The 22,816-nt window shown below is 36.2% G+C and overlaps 1 protein-coding gene and 1 pseudogene across 3 annotated transcripts in view; both read right to left on the bottom strand.

The window, feature by feature from the left end:
* The window catches only part of LOC147871550 (ryanodine receptor-like), an 86,056-nt pseudogene extending 77,703 nt beyond the window's left edge, over positions 1 to 8,353 (bottom strand). Inside the window, exons 1-8 of the transcript XR_015538700.1 lie at positions 7,935 to 8,353; positions 7,741 to 7,846; positions 7,001 to 7,095; positions 5,261 to 5,443; positions 3,236 to 3,407; positions 2,614 to 2,818; positions 1,501 to 1,667; positions 411 to 508 (exon numbers count right to left, since the gene is read on the bottom strand). The product of XR_015538700.1 is annotated as a ryanodine receptor-like (transcript). The remainder of the gene's footprint in view (positions 1 to 410; positions 509 to 1,500; positions 1,668 to 2,613; positions 2,819 to 3,235; positions 3,408 to 5,260; positions 5,444 to 7,000; positions 7,096 to 7,740; positions 7,847 to 7,934) is intronic.
* Positions 8,354 to 9,165: 812 nt separating this feature from the next.
* Positions 9,166 to 20,434, bottom strand: LOC147871549 (TBC1 domain family member 1-like). 2 transcript variants are annotated; one of them, XM_087360817.1, is made up of 4 exons: positions 16,555 to 16,685; positions 15,994 to 16,133; positions 12,442 to 12,603; positions 9,166 to 11,260 (listed from the first exon to the last, which is right to left on the bottom strand). In XM_087360817.1, the coding sequence occupies exons 2-4, from the start codon at positions 16,019 to 16,021 to the stop codon at positions 11,055 to 11,057; spliced, it is 396 nt and encodes a 131-aa protein (XP_087216943.1). In that variant the 5' UTR covers positions 16,022 to 16,133; positions 16,555 to 16,685; the 3' UTR covers positions 9,166 to 11,054. The 2 variants fall into 2 exon arrangements, with proteins under 2 accessions (XP_087216943.1, XP_087216944.1); XM_087360818.1 differs by lacking the exons at positions 9,166 to 11,260; positions 12,442 to 12,603 and adding exons at positions 13,540 to 15,494; positions 19,470 to 20,434.
* Positions 20,435 to 22,816: the final 2,382 nt, after the last annotated feature.

Raw genomic sequence — 22,816 nt, 5'->3', positions numbered from 1 at the left:
GAATACAGTTTGTTCAACATTGTATTTCATCACACTACATTCTTATCATATGCACAGACGAATCCATATTTCAAAAAACGGTAGTACATCGTTCTCAATTTGTGGTAATTTTTCTGGGAAGAAACAGATAGCCTATCAAAGCTCTTGGTCTCATGATAAACTGAAGTCCCTGAATGAGTCTACCTCCTCTCAGGATTCTCTGAACAAAGAAAATGTTTCAATGCTGTTTTCAATTTCCCTTTAACTACATGCGAGAAATCCTTTCGAGAACTTACATTTTGGCCTTTTCATATTAATTTTTATCAAAACCAAGCCATTAATCCATCTCACCTACATGCACATTACTTTACGTATGTGGACCTCATATCACGTGATGTATGAAATCTGGAATATGATTTATGTGTTCTTACCCATCCAAAGGCTTCCTCCATCAAATCCATAGGAATACAAGTCATCACCAGTACCATTGCCACCCCATTTCTCACCGCCACCTGGGTAGGGTATATACCTGTATATAAAAAAAAATCCACAGTCGTAATTAAATATTTAAAGAACCAAAATGCATCTGAGACCTTCAAATTGTTGTAGATACAATGGAATTTAGTTTCAATTATTTATTAACATGTACAAAACGCATAACCGCTGTCACATAATAAGTTCAAATACAAAGCAAGTGTAGTGAAAATAAGTAAGTAATAACTTTATATTTATATTTCTACGTATCATTTGAACTTATAATATATTATCAGCAAAAATAATGAGCCTCATTACAGGAAATGTGACTTCTAACAGACCTGGTACTGCTCCAAGTGTTCTGAACAGAGTTATGATAATGAACAATAAATGTAATGTAATGTGGTCCGCAACCCAAATGTCAAGTCCGAAACTGCAAGAAACTCTTATCACCCAGGGAGCAGCTTGCTAGAGACGAAGGCGATGCTGCGCGCGTCTACGTATCTACGATGGTTTTTCATCAATACCATATGCGGACATATTCTCTACTGTCTGTAGCAACCATCCACCACGAACACCCCCACGTTGGAATCTGGGAACTACTGCCTCACAATAACATCGGACCAATTCATCAGTCTGCCTTCATATGGAGTTTCTGAACATTTTCTTTTTTCCTTTTCCATAACATCATTATTCTCCAGATCTAGTCCCTGCAAGTTACTGTTTTCAAGAATGAAACCCTCTTGAAGACATGTAAGTTCTATCAAGCACAGGAGGTGGCACATCAGGTCACAGGAATTCTTCCAGCAGTGACACAGTCACTCACTATTTTGAATGTGTGACCATGATAACTAGGAAGCTCACATGGGAAACAGTATATGAATTTTCTGACCATCTCCCACACACATATAAATACGCAGAAGGAAACGTACATTAAGGCACAAACATCACACAGATGAACGTCAATTCATGGACTAATACACGATATCTATATTTTCAATGTGTATTAAGAATACACAGAACACGTACAGTAATATTCACTCTTACCCAGCAGTGTTTGCCCAGCCAATCCTAAGACGTGGCATCATATGGGTTGTCTGTTCAACATGGTCCACTGTTACTTCAAAATACCACTTCTGGTACATTGAAGATCCTTTCACTCTTCCCACAAAGATGTTTGGTCTCCTCACATTGGAGGTACAAAAGGTTTCAATTATGTATCATAACCTTAACATAAAATTATCAATTATTAAACATTTTATAAGGAATTACATTTTATGTGGAATCATAAGTCTAACTTTTTGATCCATGGGATGTTGTTATTTTTTTATTTAGTGTTCTGTCTGACGACAGGTCCATATGAACAGGATCCTTCAATCCTTTTCTCGGACTGGGACCTGTTCATATACGTTCTTGGCAGATGATCCAGAAGTGGTTTGCCATTGCCTTCTTCTGTGTGTGAATGGAGTAATTGTTGGGATGCCACGGAGGAAAACTCCGTGTTGCCTAGACCACGGCCTTGCCCAACACAAGTTATAAATTCGAACCCGAGACCCCAGGATTACAAGGCCAGCTTTCTAACCGCTAGACCACCGTGGCGGAGTTGTGAATGCAGTAAGAAATATTTTTGAGTATCCATGTATTTTAATTATTCATGCATCTTATCTTCATTAGCCTGGATAATCAGAAGTTTACCACAGCAAATTAATGCTTGTACATTTTTAAATTTCCTTTCAAATTTTTATAAATAATTATTGATCGAATAAAGATGACATTAATTCAGACATTTACGTACAATATAAGTTCAGACTATCCCATAAAAATTAAATATGAAATACGGCCCTTTGGTCTCATTTTAATTAAGTTCTTTATTATTAGTGTGCTGCTTCAACATCCAAAAGGCCTATTACAGATACAGCACAATAATAAATACAAGAAGGTAACAACATATAGATTATACGATTAAATATAATTTTAAAGCTATCTCAAAGCTACAATTAACTTTTATCATACACGAATACAGAATTTAAATGTTGCATTATCAGATTACTGGCTTGATGATTCAGCAATGATCGTACTACTGCAATGCACGGCCAAATGAATTGTGCGTAAGCCATGATGCAAGGACAATAAAGGTTAAGACTCTCCCTCACTCATTCATTTTCCTTGTTGCAGTACATCAGAAGACACATACGTGATGAAGTCGGTGAAGAGAGAACCGCACTTCCGAATCACACGGGCCATTCTAGACTCTTCTTCTTGACTACGGCTGAAGTCTAAACCATCATCCATCTTTCCTTCCTCATGGAGTACAGCTTGCTTTTCCTCAACTTTACCAACTCCTTTCTTTTTTTGTCTCGTATGACTGAAAGAAAGAAAGTGCAGTATTGGAATAAATATTTTATAAAAATTAATTTATCTTAGTGTGAATGCTAGGCTGTGACAGAATCTGCTATAAATATTTTACAGCTTATTTTATTAAACTTCATATTAGTGCAATGATTCTATGGTGTCCTTAACAAGATTTTTTCTTTGAAGAAACATTTTAAATTTTGCTTCTGAACAGTTTCAGTAAGATAGTATTTGGTTTCTCCATAACTGCATGTTACAATGCCACATTATTATTCATTGTGCAATGACTGTCAGGTAAAACTACAACTCTCTTTGTCAACACTTATTTAATATAATATAATAATTTCAAATTCTTATGTTACAAATCTGGTAACTTGAAAAGTAAACACCTTATGACCCAATTTAGTTGACGGACGATACGTATACAGACCTTGTACAAGAGCCACAGCCCTGAATCTGAGTGCTGCACAATGACAGTACTGTCACCATATTTGATGATGGGAGCTCCGATCACTTCTAGATCCTTTTCTTCCAGGACCACTTTTAGGTCATCCTTCTCTTGTCGCAAGCAGAAAGTGGACGTGGCAAGTGTAGCATCATCTCTGCGTGCAAAAATGTTACATGCATTTTTCCAAAACAGAGATGAATATACTCTCATCCTAACTTTCAAAGCAAAAGCTATTTAACACCAGTTGCCCAGCTGTTCTGTTCAAGAGTGTACGATATTACAATACGTGTAAACTCATTAAAATCATTTGTTTTCTAATTGAGAGAAATTGGAGAAAAAACTGTAAGTCATAAACCTATAATAGTAAGGATATTTTATACTTGAGTTGTAGTAAATCTTTGCAAGACTGTTTACTCTTGGGGTCCTTCTAGTTAAATGTTATAAGGTTTATAATTACTGATGGGTCAGGCGTTGTATATAATGCATGTAGGCCTCAATCTCATGTAATGTAGAAATGAAACTGCTTCAGATTCTGAGGAACAAAAACTAAAACATCATTACCACCTCTGCCCAAGTTCTGTTTATATGAGCATATGCACAGAACGACTGTAAAGTCATGCAACCCATTCCTGACACACATTCTATTCTAAAAAAAAAAAATTTAAGCTGAAATCAGAAAACAAAGAAAAATATATTTTATATTATATGTTGCTAATGTCCATTGTGTTCGGTGATGCACGCACTCAGGCTTTCGCTCAAATTTAATGAACTACAGTGTAGAGTTCCTGTTACAGAAAAAACAGTTCACCAAAAACAAGAAATTGTCAATTTCTTCGGCACAGGAGAATCTGGAAATCTAATCATAAACTCATGCTGGCCATGTTAAGTAAGAACGAAATGGTCGAACACTTTCTGCACTTCTGAAGAAATTATCCTTGCACTTCAACTGCTGTAAGGCATTAAAAATATATTAAAATTAGCCATCAATCACAAATATAATATTATTAAAAGATTAAAATATCATTTTAAGTTCCCTATCGAGTACTCGATTTACATGTGGAACTTACACGACATGTTTCGGCCATATATAGCCATCATCAGGTGTTATGTATTTAAACTTATCACTGAATTACTGATTTTTTTACTGATTTTAATGATTTTTAGTCTTTATTTTCTTATGATGTTCTTGTCCTTTATATTGTTTCTTCATTCGTTGTAGTATCACAGGTCACTAATATGTTTGTAGTTTTTCGTATTTCGGTAACCAGCCATGATCCAATACAGTACAGTACATCTCCGATCTCTCATAATACTGATACGATATTACTTCTTGGTCCATATACAAAACATTGACATCACTACGAAATACGAAATACAAACATATTAGTGACCTGTGATACTACAACGAATGAAGAAACAATATAAAGGACAAGAACATCATAAGAAAAATCATTAAAAATCAGTAATTCAGTGAAAAGTTTATATACATAACACATGATGATGGCTATATATAGCCGAAACATGTCGTGTAAGTTCCACATGTAAATCGAGTACTCGATAGGGAACTTAAAATGATATTTTAATCTTTTAATAATATTATATTTGTGATTGACGGCTAATTTTAATATATTTTTAATACTATATAAATCACAATGACGCATCTACAATATCTTATGCTGTAAGGCAACTGACGGACTAGTGCGAGGAGGTTAAAACATGACGTGCCATGTGTGGGCCTTGTACACCCACAGCAGTATTGTGTTTTTATTAATCCAGTTAAATTGTATTGAACTGCAACCATCAGCAAATATTTTAATATGGGTTATGTGACTTCTCAGTTGCCAGCCATCTCTACTGGCAGTAGAATCCAATGGTTCAACACTGCTAATGCAAATGTCAACCACTGGATACAACCCTGAGCCAGTTCCAACTTCACAACGTATTTCTGTAAAATCCATACTTCTCTTATTCTATGGTTATGCTATTTATCTTCCATAGTTAACATACTTTCTTACTAGGTAGAGCTCATTGTTCTCATTAACTCCCAAGTATCGAACAGTAGTGAGGTGGCGGATCCTCATCGGATGATACCAGTTGATGAAGCCGCCTGCCCATTTGGTTCTTGCCAATTCCAGTCGCCACAGCGATCTAGCTTGACTCATTACACTGCCGCCCCCATGAACAACAATGCTGAAAAAAATTAACAATTAATTGCATACAACAGATCGCCATGGCTGTGCGTTCTATGATATGTGTGGTTTTGGACCATTCAGACTGGAATCACAGGTTTCAATTCAGGTTGAAGCATGTTTCTAAGTACATAACACACAAAAAAAAACAATTTCTGTGTTCATTTCCACGTGTGTCTGCCAACGGAGTGACTATCACGTGGCCACTCTTTGTCTTCATACCCCAGATTTCTGTTACAGACTTGTACTGGCTACACAGAATTACCATACCAGCTGTTTAAAAATTTAAATTGACCATCACAAACCTAACACTTTGGACATGAAGGGTAAATCCCGTTTTCCTAAATAATCAATTTCTAACACAATTATTTATTATTAAGTGTTCTGTCTTACGACAGGTCCATTGCTCTGCTCAAAAAGAGCTCTCCAGTTGTCCCTATTCTCGGCTTCTCGTTTTAATTCCTGGAACGTCATCTTCTTTCCTTGTTTCAGATCGTCGGTTAGCTGTATCAGTCTTCTTCCCAGTCCTCGCTTTCCTTCAACCTGGCCTTCGATGATATCACTCAGTAATCCATTCCTTCTCATAATATGTCCCAGCCAGTTAGCTTTCCTTCGTGTAATCGCCTGCAGAATGCTTCTTTGCTCGTTGACTCTCCTCAATACTTCTTCGTTGGTCACTCGATCCGTCCACCTGATCTTCTCTATTCTTCTCCAACATCACATTTCAAAACTCTCCAGGTATTTCTGTTCCTTCTTCCTGAGTGTCCAAGTCTCTGCTCCATACGTAACACTTCACTAGTTTCTTCTTCATCTCCGAGCCCAACTTGCTAGTGAGAAGTATCCTCTTCTTGACGAAAGCTGCCTTGGCCATGGCTATCCTTCCTTTTACTTCCTTGGTGCATACGGCGTCCGTCGTGACTATGCTTCCCAAGTACTTGAAATGCTCCACATTCTCCATCTGTTGGTTTCCAATTACAACGTTCAATGGTTCTGCTCTCGGTGCTATCCTCATTACCTTTGATTTTTCAATGTTGATTTCCATTCCATACTCTCTACCTGTTGCTGCGTGTACAGGTTTTCGATTAGTCTTCTATCTCTCCAATCAATTCCAATTCTCTGTAGGATCCTCATTAATTTCTTCCATTTTACTCGATCGAAAGCCTTCTTCCAGTCGATGAAGCAGGCACATACTTCTTCCTTCCTTCTTCCTTGACATCGAGCTAACACAATTAGAATGAAAAAATTTAATTATAAAAATTAAAAATATTCCAGTGAGATCTGATAATTTCAAGATGAGTATGAAGATGGTTGTTTCTTGGATATAGCACCATGTAATATGGTATATATCAACCAACATTTCAGAGGAGCTTATTGCCTGCATCATCACTCTGATGACGGAGATGGTAAGCTCCTCCGAAATGCACGTCTATATCTGCAAGACTACACGACGCCACATCCCAGCAGATAGCCATCTTCTTTAAAAACAATCCCTTTCTAAACATATAAAGGACCACACCTCATAACTGTATTTCATCCCTTCCAATAACACAAATCTTACTTTTGTCCAGGTTGATCGGTCCAAGTAGATGGAATGGTGAGGCATTCATCACCCCCCATGGAAGAACCTTAACACATCACCACCAAAGACATAACCTGAAATATAAATGTGCATTGTTTCAGTTACGCATCTTGCTTCAGATAGCACTAAACCATTCAGTTTCCGTTAACAAATACAACCTATAATAATATCATCTAAATGTATATGCTGAGCAGTCAGTTTTGTGTAACTACATGCATGCATCCCCCCCCCCCCACACACACACACACATACATATATAACAGTTGTCATGTCCACAATATAATACAACTATATTTTAATGGAGGTTCATAATATCATAAAGCAGAATCTCTTCAAGTTAAGAATCAGACTTCAAAGTTATTTTTGGCATTGATCTACTGAGGTAACAACTTCTATATTGTCATTGAAATCACATTTACCAACTTAAATGAAGCGATCAATTTGAAGTATAAAATTTAAAACTGGCAGTAAAACGAAGCATTTGTTGCAACTATAGATTTTAAAGTGACAATGTTGTTGTTTTTTTGGGTTGTGACATCAAGAAGACTCATAGGAAGACACCAAATTTCAAACACAGTATGTTTCTCCAAATCACTGTTATCTACCTGAGTCCACAGAGCACCACAACTTGGAAGAACAACACCATCATCTTCTATCTATACTTTATAGTATGCCTGATTATAATTACTCTCTAGTGAGCTGAAGTGCTGTATACATACCTACATACTTCATCCTGCTGATACCAGTTCCATACGGTTGCACAGACCAGTGAGACACGTGAAAAGATGCGTTCACCACAGACAGGTCATTTTCTTTAGCTGTTCGCTTTAAAATGGCAAGAATGAGACAATTACAGGTTTTATTCCAACATTACGGCCAGGTTTTAAACCAGGTGTGGGAATATCCAACTTACCATCTTACTTCCCTCTAAAAGCATCTTTCAAACAAATGTTTTGCTCCTTCTACCAACTTCTTCCACTTCCCAACCAGTATCTCAACTTGTAATTGTAGCTCTGCTGCAAAGTTTCGGTCAGCATTGTTCAGCAGTTTCTGTGTTGTTATCATTTGGCTGCAGTGTTTCAATATCATCTTGGAGAGCCTGTATAAAATTTATACAGACTCCACTGTATTTTCTGTTTTTGTCTTACTATTCTGTTATAAAATTCACAGCTACAATAATTAATTTATAAGGGTGTAGGATAGAAATCACCAACATTCTTCTCTCTGTAATACAGCCTCTTCCTTCAGTAACAGAAACTTGTTCAGCTGATCGTAAATTTGATTATTCTTATGAGAGTTGAAGACTCATCACTGTGATCACAAAATCCTGTTATATATTCTGAGTCACTTCAAAACAGAAGTCATTTAAAGAAATAAATATCAATATAATTACTCCTTTATGCCACCACATGTTCTTGTACTTGTGTCGAAAGTTTTGAAGTGCATGTATATTGCATGAAATGTTCGAAATAGTTCTTACTTTAAGTCCTCCACACAAGGGAAAGATAACACACATAAATTCAACAAATGCTCAAATAACGTCACATTAACTTGCACGACCTCGCAATATATGACAGAAGAAATGCAGTGGACAGAAACGATACAGAATAGTTACGCCATTTTCTCGTACACAGGGATGGCAACATCTGAAAAGCAGCGGACACATCCCGCCATCGCGGGAGAATGAGGGATATTCGATTATCATTCTTTGCGCACTGTAACAGACTCTGCTGCCATCTACCGACCACGGATCTGAAGTAGATCTACGTCGAAGCACACTCCGTTGACCTGCTGTGTGAAATGCTGCCTGCAATACCTCACGTACTGTAATATATGTATGCCAGTAGTTTCTTAATAGGTTTCCCAAACTGTCTCCTTCCTTTACATTTCTGGATCAGAACTTTGTATTTCTCATATGCCGCATATATGTTCCATGATCGCCTATCACATCCTTCTTAATTCAACTGCACTAAAAGTTTTAATTACAAAATAAATTAAGAAGCTTCTTATTATGTAATTGTTCCCAGTATTCTGTTACCGGATCTCTTCTAAAATCTCAAACATATTCCAAGACCTGTACTCTCAAACTCTCTTCTCTTTTATGAGAGACCAAGTTTCACACCCCAAAAAACAACAGGCAGAAAGACTCTTGCATACATACATACATCTTTATTACATTCCATGGATCCATAACTTAGTCAGATGACAATAGGATGTGGAATAAGTCGTAATAATAATACAATACATGTTATACAAATACAAGTCATATAAATGTCACAAAAATACAAACAAAGGATAAATTACGACTTACTTTTAGACATTAGGGATTCATCGACAGAGTAAAAGGATTGTGTAATTAAGTATCTTTTCAATGCTGATTTAAATTGTGCCTTTTTATTTACAAGACTTGTGAGATTTGATGATAGACTGTTGAAAATTGGTCTATGAAGCAGATTTTTATTCCTTGTGTTGACGTGGTGTATAGTTTGAAAGAGTTCTTGGTTATTTACAATAAAGTTCATTAACAAGAATATGTATTCACATGGAAGAGCTAAGATCTCTAATCTCTTAAATAGACTTCTACATGAATTCCTAGGTCTTACACCAGCCAATAACCTAACAATTTTCTTTTGTAAAGTGAATATCTTTTTGATGTTTGATGAATTTCCCCCCAAAATTATTCCATATTTCATTAAAGCGTGGAAATATGCAAAATATACTGATCTGAGTGTGTCAGTGTTGCTGACATGCAACAGAGATCTAACTTAGGTATCAGTTTATCAATATGATTAGTCCAATTTAGGTGATTATCAATTTGCAAACCAAAGAATTTTGTGTTTATTGACTCTTGTATATACTTCCCACTATAACCAATACTTAAAGCAAATTGTGGAGAGTTATTTGTTATAAATTTTATTAGATTTAGGGCCAGTTTGTTAGCAGTAAACCATCTACTCATTATGAGACAGAACTGTTTAATGTTGAACAGAAATCATCAAAATTTTTATTTGAAATTATGACGCTTGTGACATCAGCAAATAGTTTAATAGTATGTACTCTTTGCACAGAGAAAATAAAGTTAATTTACAAAAGGGAGGTGTGTATGTCTGTCCTAGCCACTTATTTGTATATTTGAAGTCTATAAAAAGTGGATGTATTTTGACAAACTATTATATTTGAAGTTTCATTAGATCCATCTACTAATTCTAATTTTCATTACCAGCTGACAATAATAACAACCATTTCATATAAACACCAATATACATTATGAAACATAATTGACAAGAATCTCACTAATTATTCCTCTGAACAAAAAACATTCTGGAAAAGACTTGTAAGAAATAATTGGATACACATTTTTATGTAAATTTAATTTTCTGGTAAATTATCAAATACATAAAAACATAAGACGCGTAACTTGAAAATGTCTATAGAAGTTGCTTACACTATCACGTGTTCTTTGTCATGTATCTTTTTTGATTCATAAAATAAATATGTCATGTGGAGATTATGTTATCTGTCAATATGTCCATTCAAATGCTTTATGTCAAAAACTGCTTGGAAGATTCTGATGGCTGAATTCCAATGTTTGGAGTTTCCAGCAAAAGTTGTCTTCAGAATGTAATTCTGGTTATCAATCATTTTAATATTATTTCTACTTTACACAAAACAAAAATTAAATTTTCCTAGTAGCTTATCATATAAGAAGTTTATGCACGATGTAATACGTACTTTCCACTAAGTTCTACACCTCTTATTAGAACTATTTTATATAGTATACATTTTATTAAAAAAGCACAGGTAATAATTGATGTCACTAGTGGAATAAGTGTATTATATCTAGTGCACAGGAAACTCAACTACCATACTTTAGGTCCAGTTAAAGTTTAGTTTTAAATTTTGGATTTCAATAGCTGAAAATTACCAACACAGTTCAGTTGACTATGAATCCATTAATGAAACATTATCACTGCTCAGTCAGAGACTTGAGGTGAGTAATGAAAGGGCAATGGCTGCAAATGAGGCACATAAATTAATGGATGTCAAGCATGGATGAAGTACAAACTGTCTCACCTAAGTCTATAAGGATGGCATGCTGATGGGAGGTGAGTTGTCGTAGCAGGTTCTCGTACGGGACGTGATAGTTAGGGAACTTGCTTGTATCTATTGGAGCAACTTTCAGACAGTACTGCTCTGCCAGGAAGTGCCAAACATCCCCACGCTTGCTGCGTGGAACTCCTGCAAAAACATCCAACAATCTTGTGAAATTAAACACTTTAGTAAGAAAGCTCCTAACAAATTTATTATGCAGAGGTGATACAAAGAGTGATTATGAATTATCTTTGCACTTCTAGACATTTTATTCTAAAAAAAATCTACGCTCAATAATAACATTTTCAGGATGTATACCTTAAGTATGAACTGTATGCAGAGAGATAACTGTATGTTGTGGTTTCATGAAATCCCATCAATGAAGGCAATGCAGAGATGGTTTTGAAGAGAGTCTGGGCTAACCTCACCTGCCAAACCATCCACTTATGCTTCATACAAGCCTGTTTCTAAAATAACTGTGAACAGAATGTGAAATGCATTCATATATTGCCCATGGTAACACATTTCATTTTCATTGCAGTGTGACAATTTCTGAACAGCTGTTTGCCCCTAGGTCCCTGCAATTTCTTTTTGTGTCGGAAGGGGGGTTGTTTGACAGACTGTCTACCCCTGCACCAATAATTCAAAACCAAAATGACATCAAAATTCACATCTGAGATGATGATGTATGTGCAAATGTGCAATCTTTGGAATGAGAATGACAATCATTTTGACACATGTAGAATCACCAGCTGGGCTCACATTGAAATTAGGTAACTGACTTCAAAACGAGTTTTTATTCATGCCCTACAAATTTCATTATTGTGCATAGCTTACCTTTTTAAAAACATTTTTCAAAGTGAAAAGAATATTTATAATCATCTTGTATTGTGAAATAAGGTGATTACGAATGGTATGTTACATGAACGAATTGGTCATGGCTTATTTTAAAACACCAATGTGATGTCTCCTTCAACAGTACAAGGAAAAAAACATTAAAAATAACAGGCTGGTATTGAAACCAGTAACTCCTCAAATACAAAGCAGCAGTATTAAGAAATACAACACAATATAATGTTAAGTCTACAGATGCTTAAGTATAAAATGATGAAATTTGGCTTTATTAGTGTACTTTACCAAATGCCACATATTTGTCAGTGAAGTTCCCTCTCTGTTCATAGTTATGTAAGGGGTAGGATAACAATCCTTCCCAACCCTCTTCAAATGAGTATAACCCCAGATTTAACTTTATTATTTCTGAGATTAAATTATTTTAATCCTGTCACTGAACTATTTCTCCATTATCTGCTATTATCTCATGTCTTCACCTTGCCTGATGGCTTGGAGCAGCATTTTGGAGTCACACTGAGTTGAGACGCGACTCTCCTTGCTCACCAAGAGATCCCACACCTCCATTACTTCTCGCACACATGAACCTATCTCATCATATTCCAACTTGATGCGCTTCACTGTCGCTTCCTCCTGTCGGGCTGCCAAAACAATGGGTTACTTTACAGTGTCTGATGATGTAACCAATCCTGTGGTTGTTAATTATTATTCGTAATTCAATAAAATACAAAATTAGTAAACTACAGCACAGCTCTGATTATCTGGGGCCCAATTTATCCAAGGTCTCAGACTGCGTAATTACATTTTCCTTATCTTCACTTTACTTCATGGGAAATGAAAATGACTTTGATTACGATGACCTTTTTACAAATTTGTGAGTATATAAAAAAAAGGCCAACAGAAATATCAAAACAAAATCTATGGACTTGCTTACAAAATGACTTCAAAAAAGAATGTTTAGTATGTTTTGCAATAGGAATATGTATGTTAATATGTACAAATTTGTGAAAGTTCCTATTTTGCTTACACGGATGATGATGATAATGCTAATTAAATATAATCTGCATTAACTGTGTTTTAGATTATCTGGGCCCTTGCCTCCCACAACTACCATGAACAATCAGTGCTCTACTCTAATTTCAATATCAACATAATAATTGCACATTTATTCCAACTTAAAAATATACTGTGCAAAGAAAAAATGTTATTTCCTGGCCTCGTACTGGAACATAACAGGATAAAATGGTGGAATTTTTGTTAGCAGTATTAAACCTCTAGGTTCTGCTACCTGAGAGTGAACGCATTAAATACGGACTTCATTGGATTCCGGACGTAGTGGGAGCACTTCCTAATCACTAGGTCCTATTATCAGAGTTTAAATTTGTTGTTAGAGGTGGATTGGATTGAGGACAGATTCTAAAATCATATTTTAGTGTTACCTTTCGATTCTAATACCAGAGAGTTTGGTGTTCAGAAGAAGAAATTAGATTAATCAATAGCTGTTTCTTTGTGTATGCTGGTATACCTTCATATTCACAAGGTGATTAGATCATTGCAAATAAGGTTATAAACTCTGATAAACAAAAACTATGTATTACTTTCCACTTTTCACAACTTTTACACTTAAACTACTAACATTACTTATCTTTCTTTATAAAAGCACGAGTGTGTGGAAGATACGAAAAAAATTATGGAAACAAATGCCTGCAAACCAAAATTTCAGAATAACAAAAATAATGTTCATCTCCTGCAAAAGAATTGAAAAATATTTTATAATAATGAATAATGATATAATAAAATATCAGTGTAATGCAGCCAAACCCCATTGCTGTTTGAAAATGTGTTAAAATGTCCAAGTAGCAGCAACGACAAATGGCATTACAGGATTAGAAACACTGCTGTTTATTTTAAATAGCATGTAAAATATTCACCAGATGTCACAAGCATACAAATCTCTGTACATACCATAATCTGGACATCAATACAAGATTAAAATAGTCTGATGACAATTTTTACACATTGCAAAACAGATTTCCACATCTAATTTTGAAACACAAACCAATAGGAAGAAGAAATAAAGGACGCCCTTTAAAGAATTCCTGGACGATTGAGGCCAGAATGGGTCATTAGGCCCAAACTCCTTGATAGTTAGATGATGATGATGAAAATATTTTTTTTTAATTTCCCTTGTAGCAAATGCACAATATGGTGCAAAATGATGATGCAAGTGATGATATTGTGCCAATTCTGGATTGTGCATGTGACAATATTTCAGAAGTAGAATCTGGTTATACTCAAAATGAAATTGGTGATAATCATGAATTTGATCACAAAAGTGACTCATCAGACAGAGAAAAAAAGTGATGAGCAAGCAGAATCAGTTGTCACGGCAAGATGTGATATGGAACAGCAAATGAAAATATCTGATTCATCTCCCCAAATGGCATGATGTTCAAAACATCACCAAAATACTTTGTGTATACGCATGTGTGCAAAGAATGCATAATAACCTTTATCACAGGGGATTTAAACTCCCATCATGTGGGGCTGTAAGCTGGATTTTAACTTTAGCGTGAAATAGTTTACCACTACGCTACTGCAACACATGATCAGCTAGACCAAGCACAAAACTTGGTGCACAGATGATAAAAGATAATATACATAATCATGTAAATGCTAGATCACTCTTGTTTATGTTTGGATTGCAGAATGAATGATTGAGAATATAATTACAAACACACAATGTGCCACTTCCTCCATCCATCCAATGGCTCTAGAGCCCATATTGGGCCTTGGCCTCCTAGTGCCAATTATTTGGCAAAATGCATTGATGTCTGTAGAAACAATTAATCCGAAGTTATTAATATGTTTATATTGCCTTACACCATCATTAAATTTAATTATTATAAATATAATTTGTCAGTTCATAAAAAATTTGTTTTAACCAAGATTTTAAAAAAAATAAATAAAGCATCACAATAAATTTTTCAAGTAATGTTGATGATAATACAGCGTGTTTCAAAAGTAGCTTTACAACTTGAGGGTGAGATATTGGTGAACTGATAGGAGAAACATATAATTTCAGAACATAGAAATGTAGTCAAACACTTCAAGTTTTATGTCCATCAGATTTTTATGGTTCAATGTGACTTCCATTTGTTATGTAGTCAATTTCTTGCCACACGCGGTGTAGCATCTCTGGTGTCACTTCAGCAACTGCGGTGGTAATTCGAGTTCGGAGTTCGGCCACATCTGCAGGTAAGGGTGGCACGTACACTCGATCTTTAACAAATCCCCACAAGAAAAAATCTAAAGGTGTTAGATCCGGGGAACGAGGTGGCCATGCTATTGGTGCGGCCTGACCAATCCACTGACCTGGGAAACGGTTGTTGAGGTACTCGCGCACTTCTCCGAGGTAATGAGGGGGTGCACCATCTTGCTGGAAGTGAATGCGTCCTTCCTGGTCATCTTCATCAAGTTGAGGAATGAGGAACTATTGGAGCATGTCCAGATACACAATGCCGGTAATAGTCTTCTCCATGAAAAAGAAGGGGCTGTACACTTTATCTTTGCTGAGGGCCCAAAACATTAACTTTTGGACTGTCATGAACATGTTCCAGGAAGGTACGTGGATTTTCACTACCCCAAATCCTGCAGTTGTGGGTGTTGACCTTACCAGTGACATGGAACGTGCTTTCGTCACTGAAAATTACCGAGTCCAGAAATCCTTCGTCGTCTTCAACCCGCCGCAACATTTCCGTACTACAGTTTACGTGCATGAAACTTGATGTGTTCGGCTAAATTTGTGCATTTAAAAATATTGCGCACGTCCTTTAAATAAATTTATATTCTCCTGCAAAGTTGTAAAGCTACTTTTGAAACACGGTGTATACTGCATGAAGCTCAATTACAAACAGGCAGAAGAACAAATTTGTGAATATTGACAGCTGACCACATTTCCTGTTTCCTTTGTGACTGTTTATTATACAGTTCTGTTCTAAAACAAGCATTATAATATTTCTGACAGATACCTCGCAGCCTCGCATTCTCCTTCTCCATCCGTATAAGAGCAGCAGTTGCTGGTTGATAGCTTTTTTCCACAGAGCACGCAGTTCTTCTCTGTCTCGCTTCAGTGGGTGCTGCTTTATACTGATTAACCCCAGGCCCCTCTCTGCTTGAACACAACAAACGGATGAGAGAATCACAACAGATAATCACAGAGCCTCTTAGTCTAATACATTTCCTGGGCGTGATGCTGACAAGAGAGAGAGGAGCTATATGGCGTGCAGTGGGATGGCTTTACTTTACTGTATTATATTTATATTTATTCCATATAACCACTGCATCTTTAGTGAAGGAAATGTCTAATTTCAGGAGACTGAATCATTCTGAGCCTCATACAGTACTCCACTACTAGCAACAACTACTCAAGAAATAAGAGGACAAAATCACTTGTTGAAACTGATAACAAATCTGTCTGGTCCTGACAAAATCCAGCAGTTAATCTTCATTAAAAGTTATGAAGCAAATTATACTTTAAGCCATAAAAATTTGTCAGTGATGGTTCCAAACAAAAGTAAACTAAAGTTTACCAGACAGGTTCTTGTTAGGCGTCAGCACCCGATTGAAGATGGCTTGGCGCCATGATCCAGATTGCCTTGCCACATCCTGATTCAGCTCCTGTGTTGGTGATGTCTTTGAGGTGTGGCCAACTTTCAGGAATCTGTTCACAAAATCAATGTTTTGTTTCAATGCTTGGTGTAAAAGTAATCTGGAGAAATTACAGTTTTCAGTTGAATACACTGTGAAAATTCTCTCCTATCTCCCATGTTTCAGCTTGTTAAATACTGCAAAATTTTTGAAGGTATAACAGAATTTAAAACCCTAAACATGTGTCTGTCTCTAAAATGTTAAACTACTGCCCTACATTTATGTGGGCGATTGCTCTACGAAATAACAGTTATGCAATTCCTGAATCAACAAATCAAACGCACTGACAAGCTTATTTTCAGACAGTGTACACCCACAATGTTATTACCTAGATATTTCACATTCTTTTAGATTCATTTATTATTTAATTTTTCAATACTATTAACAAAAATATTTCAACAGACGTGATCTATTTTGTTTTTGTATGATATTCTGGGGGTATAGCTGGACCACCTTGCTTCCAGGTGATGTAAATACGGAGGCCTGGTCTTCCAGGTTGGGGGGGTTGGGCATGGGGCTAACACCCCCACCCTGGTTTGTAGCGTCCATGATGAAGATGATACTCCACATTTTGCTGTATTTATAAGATCTTCAGGTGACCTACAGTTATGTATTTTACTTAAGTAATGGTACAAAGTTAGTACACATATAACTGTAACTTCTTCATCTGTTATTACTTCTCATTATGTACACATTAATTACAAAATATGTTACAATTTCCTTCTTTAAAAGTGTCATAAAAATATAGAATATACGAATTCTTAAAACTTTATACTAGCCAGACTGTTCTTCATGGCTTTATACTCATAATTTTTATTCACATATTATAGTTTAGTTCTGTTTTCATCATTAAGTACTCTTCCATCCCCAACATGAAACTCTTTATTACAGTTTTTGCTTAAGATAGTTTGGTCCTGAAGAACATTTGAGGTTAAATTTATGTCCCTCGAAGCATCTGATATACTGATGTTTGAGTGAACTCCAGCATTGAATGATTGGGGTTAGTGCACGTTTGTTTCTATGTCGATTTAGTTGACAGTTTCTGGATTCTTAGAATATAAAAATCACGTAAGTTACTACTATCAATGTGCTGTCTGTTCAGTATGCTTGAGATTTTCCCACAGTTAATTCTGCAAAAATTTTGGAATATTTCAAACAGTCCTCTGAAAGAAGCTGTTCTTCTCTTATTCTACCACAGAATGCCAAAACTAGATAAAAATATCTAAATATGCTTAAAAAAACATGAAGTTTCTGGTGATAGATAATCAAAGGAACAAATTTTAATTTCCAGCTTTGCTTAAAATATCCACTAACTTATGAAACTGTTGTATTTTTTACTGAGAAAGAATCTAACCCCTTTCAGAATTTGCAAATGTTTTATCATAACGCAAACCTATAGACCACGCAACAGTTAATTTCTCTTTCCAGACATGTGTTACAACCCCTTGCAATCTTATTCTCATACATACATACATACACTTCAATCAGATCACCCCTCACCCCGTCAAAATGTAACTCTGTTTTAGTCAGTTCCTGCAGCATTCTCGTCCTCACAGGACAAGAGCAATGTATTCTCATAGTATGCAAATTGTCTCATAAATCAGAGGAAGACATTATACTACACCAGGGGTCGTCAACCTGGTCCGTACCGCCCACTAGTGGGCGATTCAAGCTTTCATGGTGGGCGGTGTGGGTTTTTGTCCGTTGTTACAAATTTGGTTCTTCCTTCATATAACGAATACACTGCTAACAACTTTGCGAGTTTGACTTTTTAAAATATGCTTTTGCAATTTACTTTTGAATTCCATCTCTAAAATTTTGAATATAGATAATAATTCACCGGGCACTTCTCGAAGTAAACTCGTGGATGAAGGAGCAACAAATGAGCTCCGTATCAAAGGCATGAGTTTAGTGCGCATAACGGCCATCCTTCAGTCTTCGAGCTGTACCTCTTTCATGGTGGTGGGCAGTATGTGCGGCACCGGTGGGCGGTAAGGAAATTTTACCATCAACAAAGATACAAAAGTGGGCTGTAGGTATAAAAAGGTTGACGACCCCTGTACTACACAAATCATGTCCATCACTGCATTTGTAATTGTCATATCACACAAATATCCATTTCAGTCACACACTTTGTAGATCTGTATCCCAAATTGTTTACTGATCCTTTCATATTTATTATCTGAAAATGAGACTTTAATATTTAGCATGAGAATCACCGACATAATTACTCTCATTTTCCAAACTGTGTTACAGTTTTCATCTTGTGTATTATAAGGTTAATATTTGTCACTGAAATGGAGAGATCTCAGAATACAAAAATCTGTCTTGTATATGAGGGTTCAGAAAGATGTTGTTATAGTACGGACTGTATCTTTGCTGATGCTCCATCTGTACAAATATTACATATAAATAACTGTATTACCTGCATAGTGACATCAGTAAACATTTAAGATTAGGGAGGAAGTGGCGATGAAACAATCCTTCAAAGAAAAGGTTTTATCCAATTTTCACAGAAGAGGCTCTTGCAAACAGGTCATGAGAGTACAATCATTACATTTGTAACAAAGTAAATGTCCATCTCTAATTCTAGAAGAATACTAACATGACGGTATACACATTAATGATAACGTGGAAGAAATTTTATTAACAAAATGTAGATTTATGTAGTTTAAATTCATCAGGCATTAGGTTTGACTGTTTATAAGCTAAGAGTTCCATATAAACATAACACTTGAGAACAGACTTAAAAAAGAAATTCTATCAACCAACTGACAACACCACAAAAGGAACTCACATATTCATCATGGGACTGGTCTTCTGCTGTCCATTGGGAGGAGTGACGGAATTCAACTGTTGCTGGCAGAAAGGCTGCCATTTGACTGCTTTTTTTGTAGTTCCCGTTTCATTGTCTCGCCTTCTGCAGCGCCCACTGTAGAAGAACGTGGTCGCAGACCACTGGTACCACTGTCTGTTATGTTGTTCTCAGGTACTTCCAGTGTTGGAGCTGGTGATGAACGGGTAGTTGGGCTAGCGTGCCCTGAAGAGGATGGGGGATCCTGGGAAAACAATATGTTTTCTGTATATGAGTAAAATGCACTATCTTTCAGACAAGATATCTGAACCTTGGGAAGATTATGTAAGAGTGTTCTAAAGAAATGCATAATAAAGAGCTTCAGAACTTAGTACTGTTTGGGTGATTAAATCAAGGAGGATAAAATGGGTCAGACACGTAATGTGCACAAAGGATATGAGAAATTCACATTAGAATTGTGCTCAGAAAACATGAAGGGCATGTAATGGATTCAATGACTCAGGTTAGGCTCCAGTGGTTGGATTTATGAACGTAACAGAGATCCTTTGCACTACGTAAAAGCAGGAAATGTACTGGATAGCTGATTATAAACTTTTGAAAATAATCCTTGCAGGGTGGAGTTTGTTCATGATCTTATCTTGGGAATGTTGTTTCACATATATATGTACATAGAAATGGAAGTAGCTTCTTCACAGCTACACTTGGAATTTGTGGACAATCTTCCTTCAAACTGACACAAAAGTTACCAAGAGGAATGTTTATTAATGTATCTTTCAAAACCACGGCCTGCTGAAGTGTCATATTTCTTATATCTGTTTCTAATAACAAACCTTTCTCTGTGACAGAGAACGTACAAAGGTTTCATAACCACTGAAAACGTTCACTGCAACTTGTAGGTCTCATACACGTTCAATTGTATCTGAAAGAAAATCATCACTTATCCAGTTCATTGGAAAAGTCATCCAATGGTTGAAAACAGCCAGAAACATTTTTTTTCAACCAGTACACGTCCTCCAAAATTCTATTTCATTTATATATAAATTTGTTCACATGCCAAGATAACTGTGATAGTCACACCTTAAAATTTTGTTCACGTATCTTCGTAAGAACGTCCGCTAGGTACGCTACCCTCTGGAGTCACACAGCATCACACAGACTGTTTGTTGTTGGTCATCCAAATAATGTTACACATATACTGACACTCAGATTTCATGTCACTATGAATGACAGTCATCACCACTCTTCTGCCAGTCCTAACTTTATAAAAACTAGTAAAATGTATTGGGAGATGTGAAGTTCATCTCTAATTTGCACCGTTTTCAATAAAGTACTGCTGCACACATCCTAAATATGCATGCTGAGGGCATTAAAAATGCACACAACAATGACTGATAACCTTGTTTCCCTAAATTGTTACAGTGTGACTTAAAAGTGTAATGACGCAGTGTATCAAGTTAACTATATTGCCATAACAGCAAAGGTATTTGACAACTGAGTCAGTCCACCATTTGACAAAATTCTCTCTTAGAACCCTTGAGATTACTCGATATATTGCCAGTGTTCTGTAAAGTACAGTCTGAGTAACACTAGACTAACCCATTAAAGGCTGCAATACAGAATTACAATTCAGTGATTTGCTAATTCCGTGGTGCAGGAGTTGACAGTTATTCAGCCAATCCCACGTGCGCAGAACTTGTAGGTTCATCAAAAAAAAACCACCACTGGACACAATCCATAATTAGTTCAGTACAATTTATATGCTCACATGCTAGTTTCTTAAGATCCATTTCGAAAATACTATTCATGTCTGATTCTACCATGAAGTGTTTGAAACGAAGTCATCTGTTTTACTGTTTAAATCATGATGACCATATTATTATCCTTCATTAATCATACTACTACATTAAATGTACATCTTATGGAGTTCAATGTAATTCTCTTAAATTCTGCATTCATTTCTCTTAGTCACAAATATTCTCTTCAATTCTTTGCTGCTGAACACCCTTAAAGATTTTTTATTCTTTCAAAATGAAAAACCACTTTTCCTGTTCACATAATTATTTTATTTTATTTATTTAGTGTTCTGTGTGACGACAGGTCCATATGAACAGGATCATTCCCTCCTTTTCTCGGACTGGGACCTGTTCATATACGTTCTTGGCAGATGATCCACAAGTGGTTTGCCATTGCCTTCTTCTGTGTGTGAATGGAGTAATTGTTGGGATGCCACGGAGGAAAACTCTGTGTTGCCTAGACCACGGCCTTGCCCAACACAAGTTATAAATTCGAACCCGAGACCCCAGGATTACAAGGCCAGCGTTCTAACCGCTAGACCACCGTGGCTGTTCACATAATAACAACAACAAATAAAGTCAATATACAATGTACACCAACTACTCAATTTATAGAAGAGAAATATTCATTGGAAGTCCCTTTAAAGTGAACACAAAAATAAACTTATTAGTATTAACTTACATTGAAAGAAAGTTATATATATCTCTCTCAGTCTCACGTGCGCACTCACACACGAGAGTCAAGGAAGATAAGTATACAGTTCACAAATGTTTATAATAACGAACAGCAATTAATTATAAATTAATGGAGATACAAATAATAAGATAATGTGAGATAAGACTCTCAATAACACAGAACAAAGCACAAAGGAGGAACTTGGCTACATGCAAGGTGGGAGTAATGGTGATCAGGGGTGGAAATTATGTTGTATGTTACTTCTTGTCATGTGCTTCTGTGTAATAAAAAATCATTACACAAACTGAAAAAGTGATACTGATTTTTAATTGCGTAAAAATAGAATTTCATTCATTAACATTTGTAAAATGGGACGTCAGTTTGTTCTCAACACAGAGTGCAGCTCTCATTTCTAACTGTAGTTTTTTATTGCAACAGCATCTCACCTTGGATGCCTTGGGTTATGTCAGGGCAGTCCGTGTGGAATTTGTGGTGCACAAAGTGGCACTGAGACAAGTTTCTGTCTAAGTCCTTCACTTTAATCAAGTTCCATATTCACTCATGTATCATCTGGGGGATGGAGAATGGGCCCATTAGCAGCCACAGTTCCACAGAGACAAAGTCTCACCCCATCATAAGAAGAGACTACGATAGTGGCAGCATGACGAAACATGAGCAAAATTATTTTGAAGTACTTGAAAGAAGCAATACGGCAGAATTTTAAGTTTCAGGTACTGATCCAGTAACATGCTATTTTACCTTACACAGTGCAGCATTCATTGGCAGACTCAATTCCTTCACAACTGGTCCAAAATCATCTCGTGAGCCCTTGCGCTTCAACAGCTGAGGGAACGTTTGGC

Source organism: Zootermopsis nevadensis, unplaced genomic scaffold (genome assembly GCF_977971745.1).
Source record: "Zootermopsis nevadensis isolate Lab colony 2312 unplaced genomic scaffold, Znev_1.0 Znev_ptg000049l, whole genome shotgun sequence".
Lineage (NCBI taxonomy): Eukaryota > Metazoa > Arthropoda > Insecta > Blattodea > Termopsidae > Zootermopsis > Zootermopsis nevadensis.
Note: the sequence above shows the minus strand (reverse complement) of the source record. Positions and strands in the feature narration are given on the sequence as shown.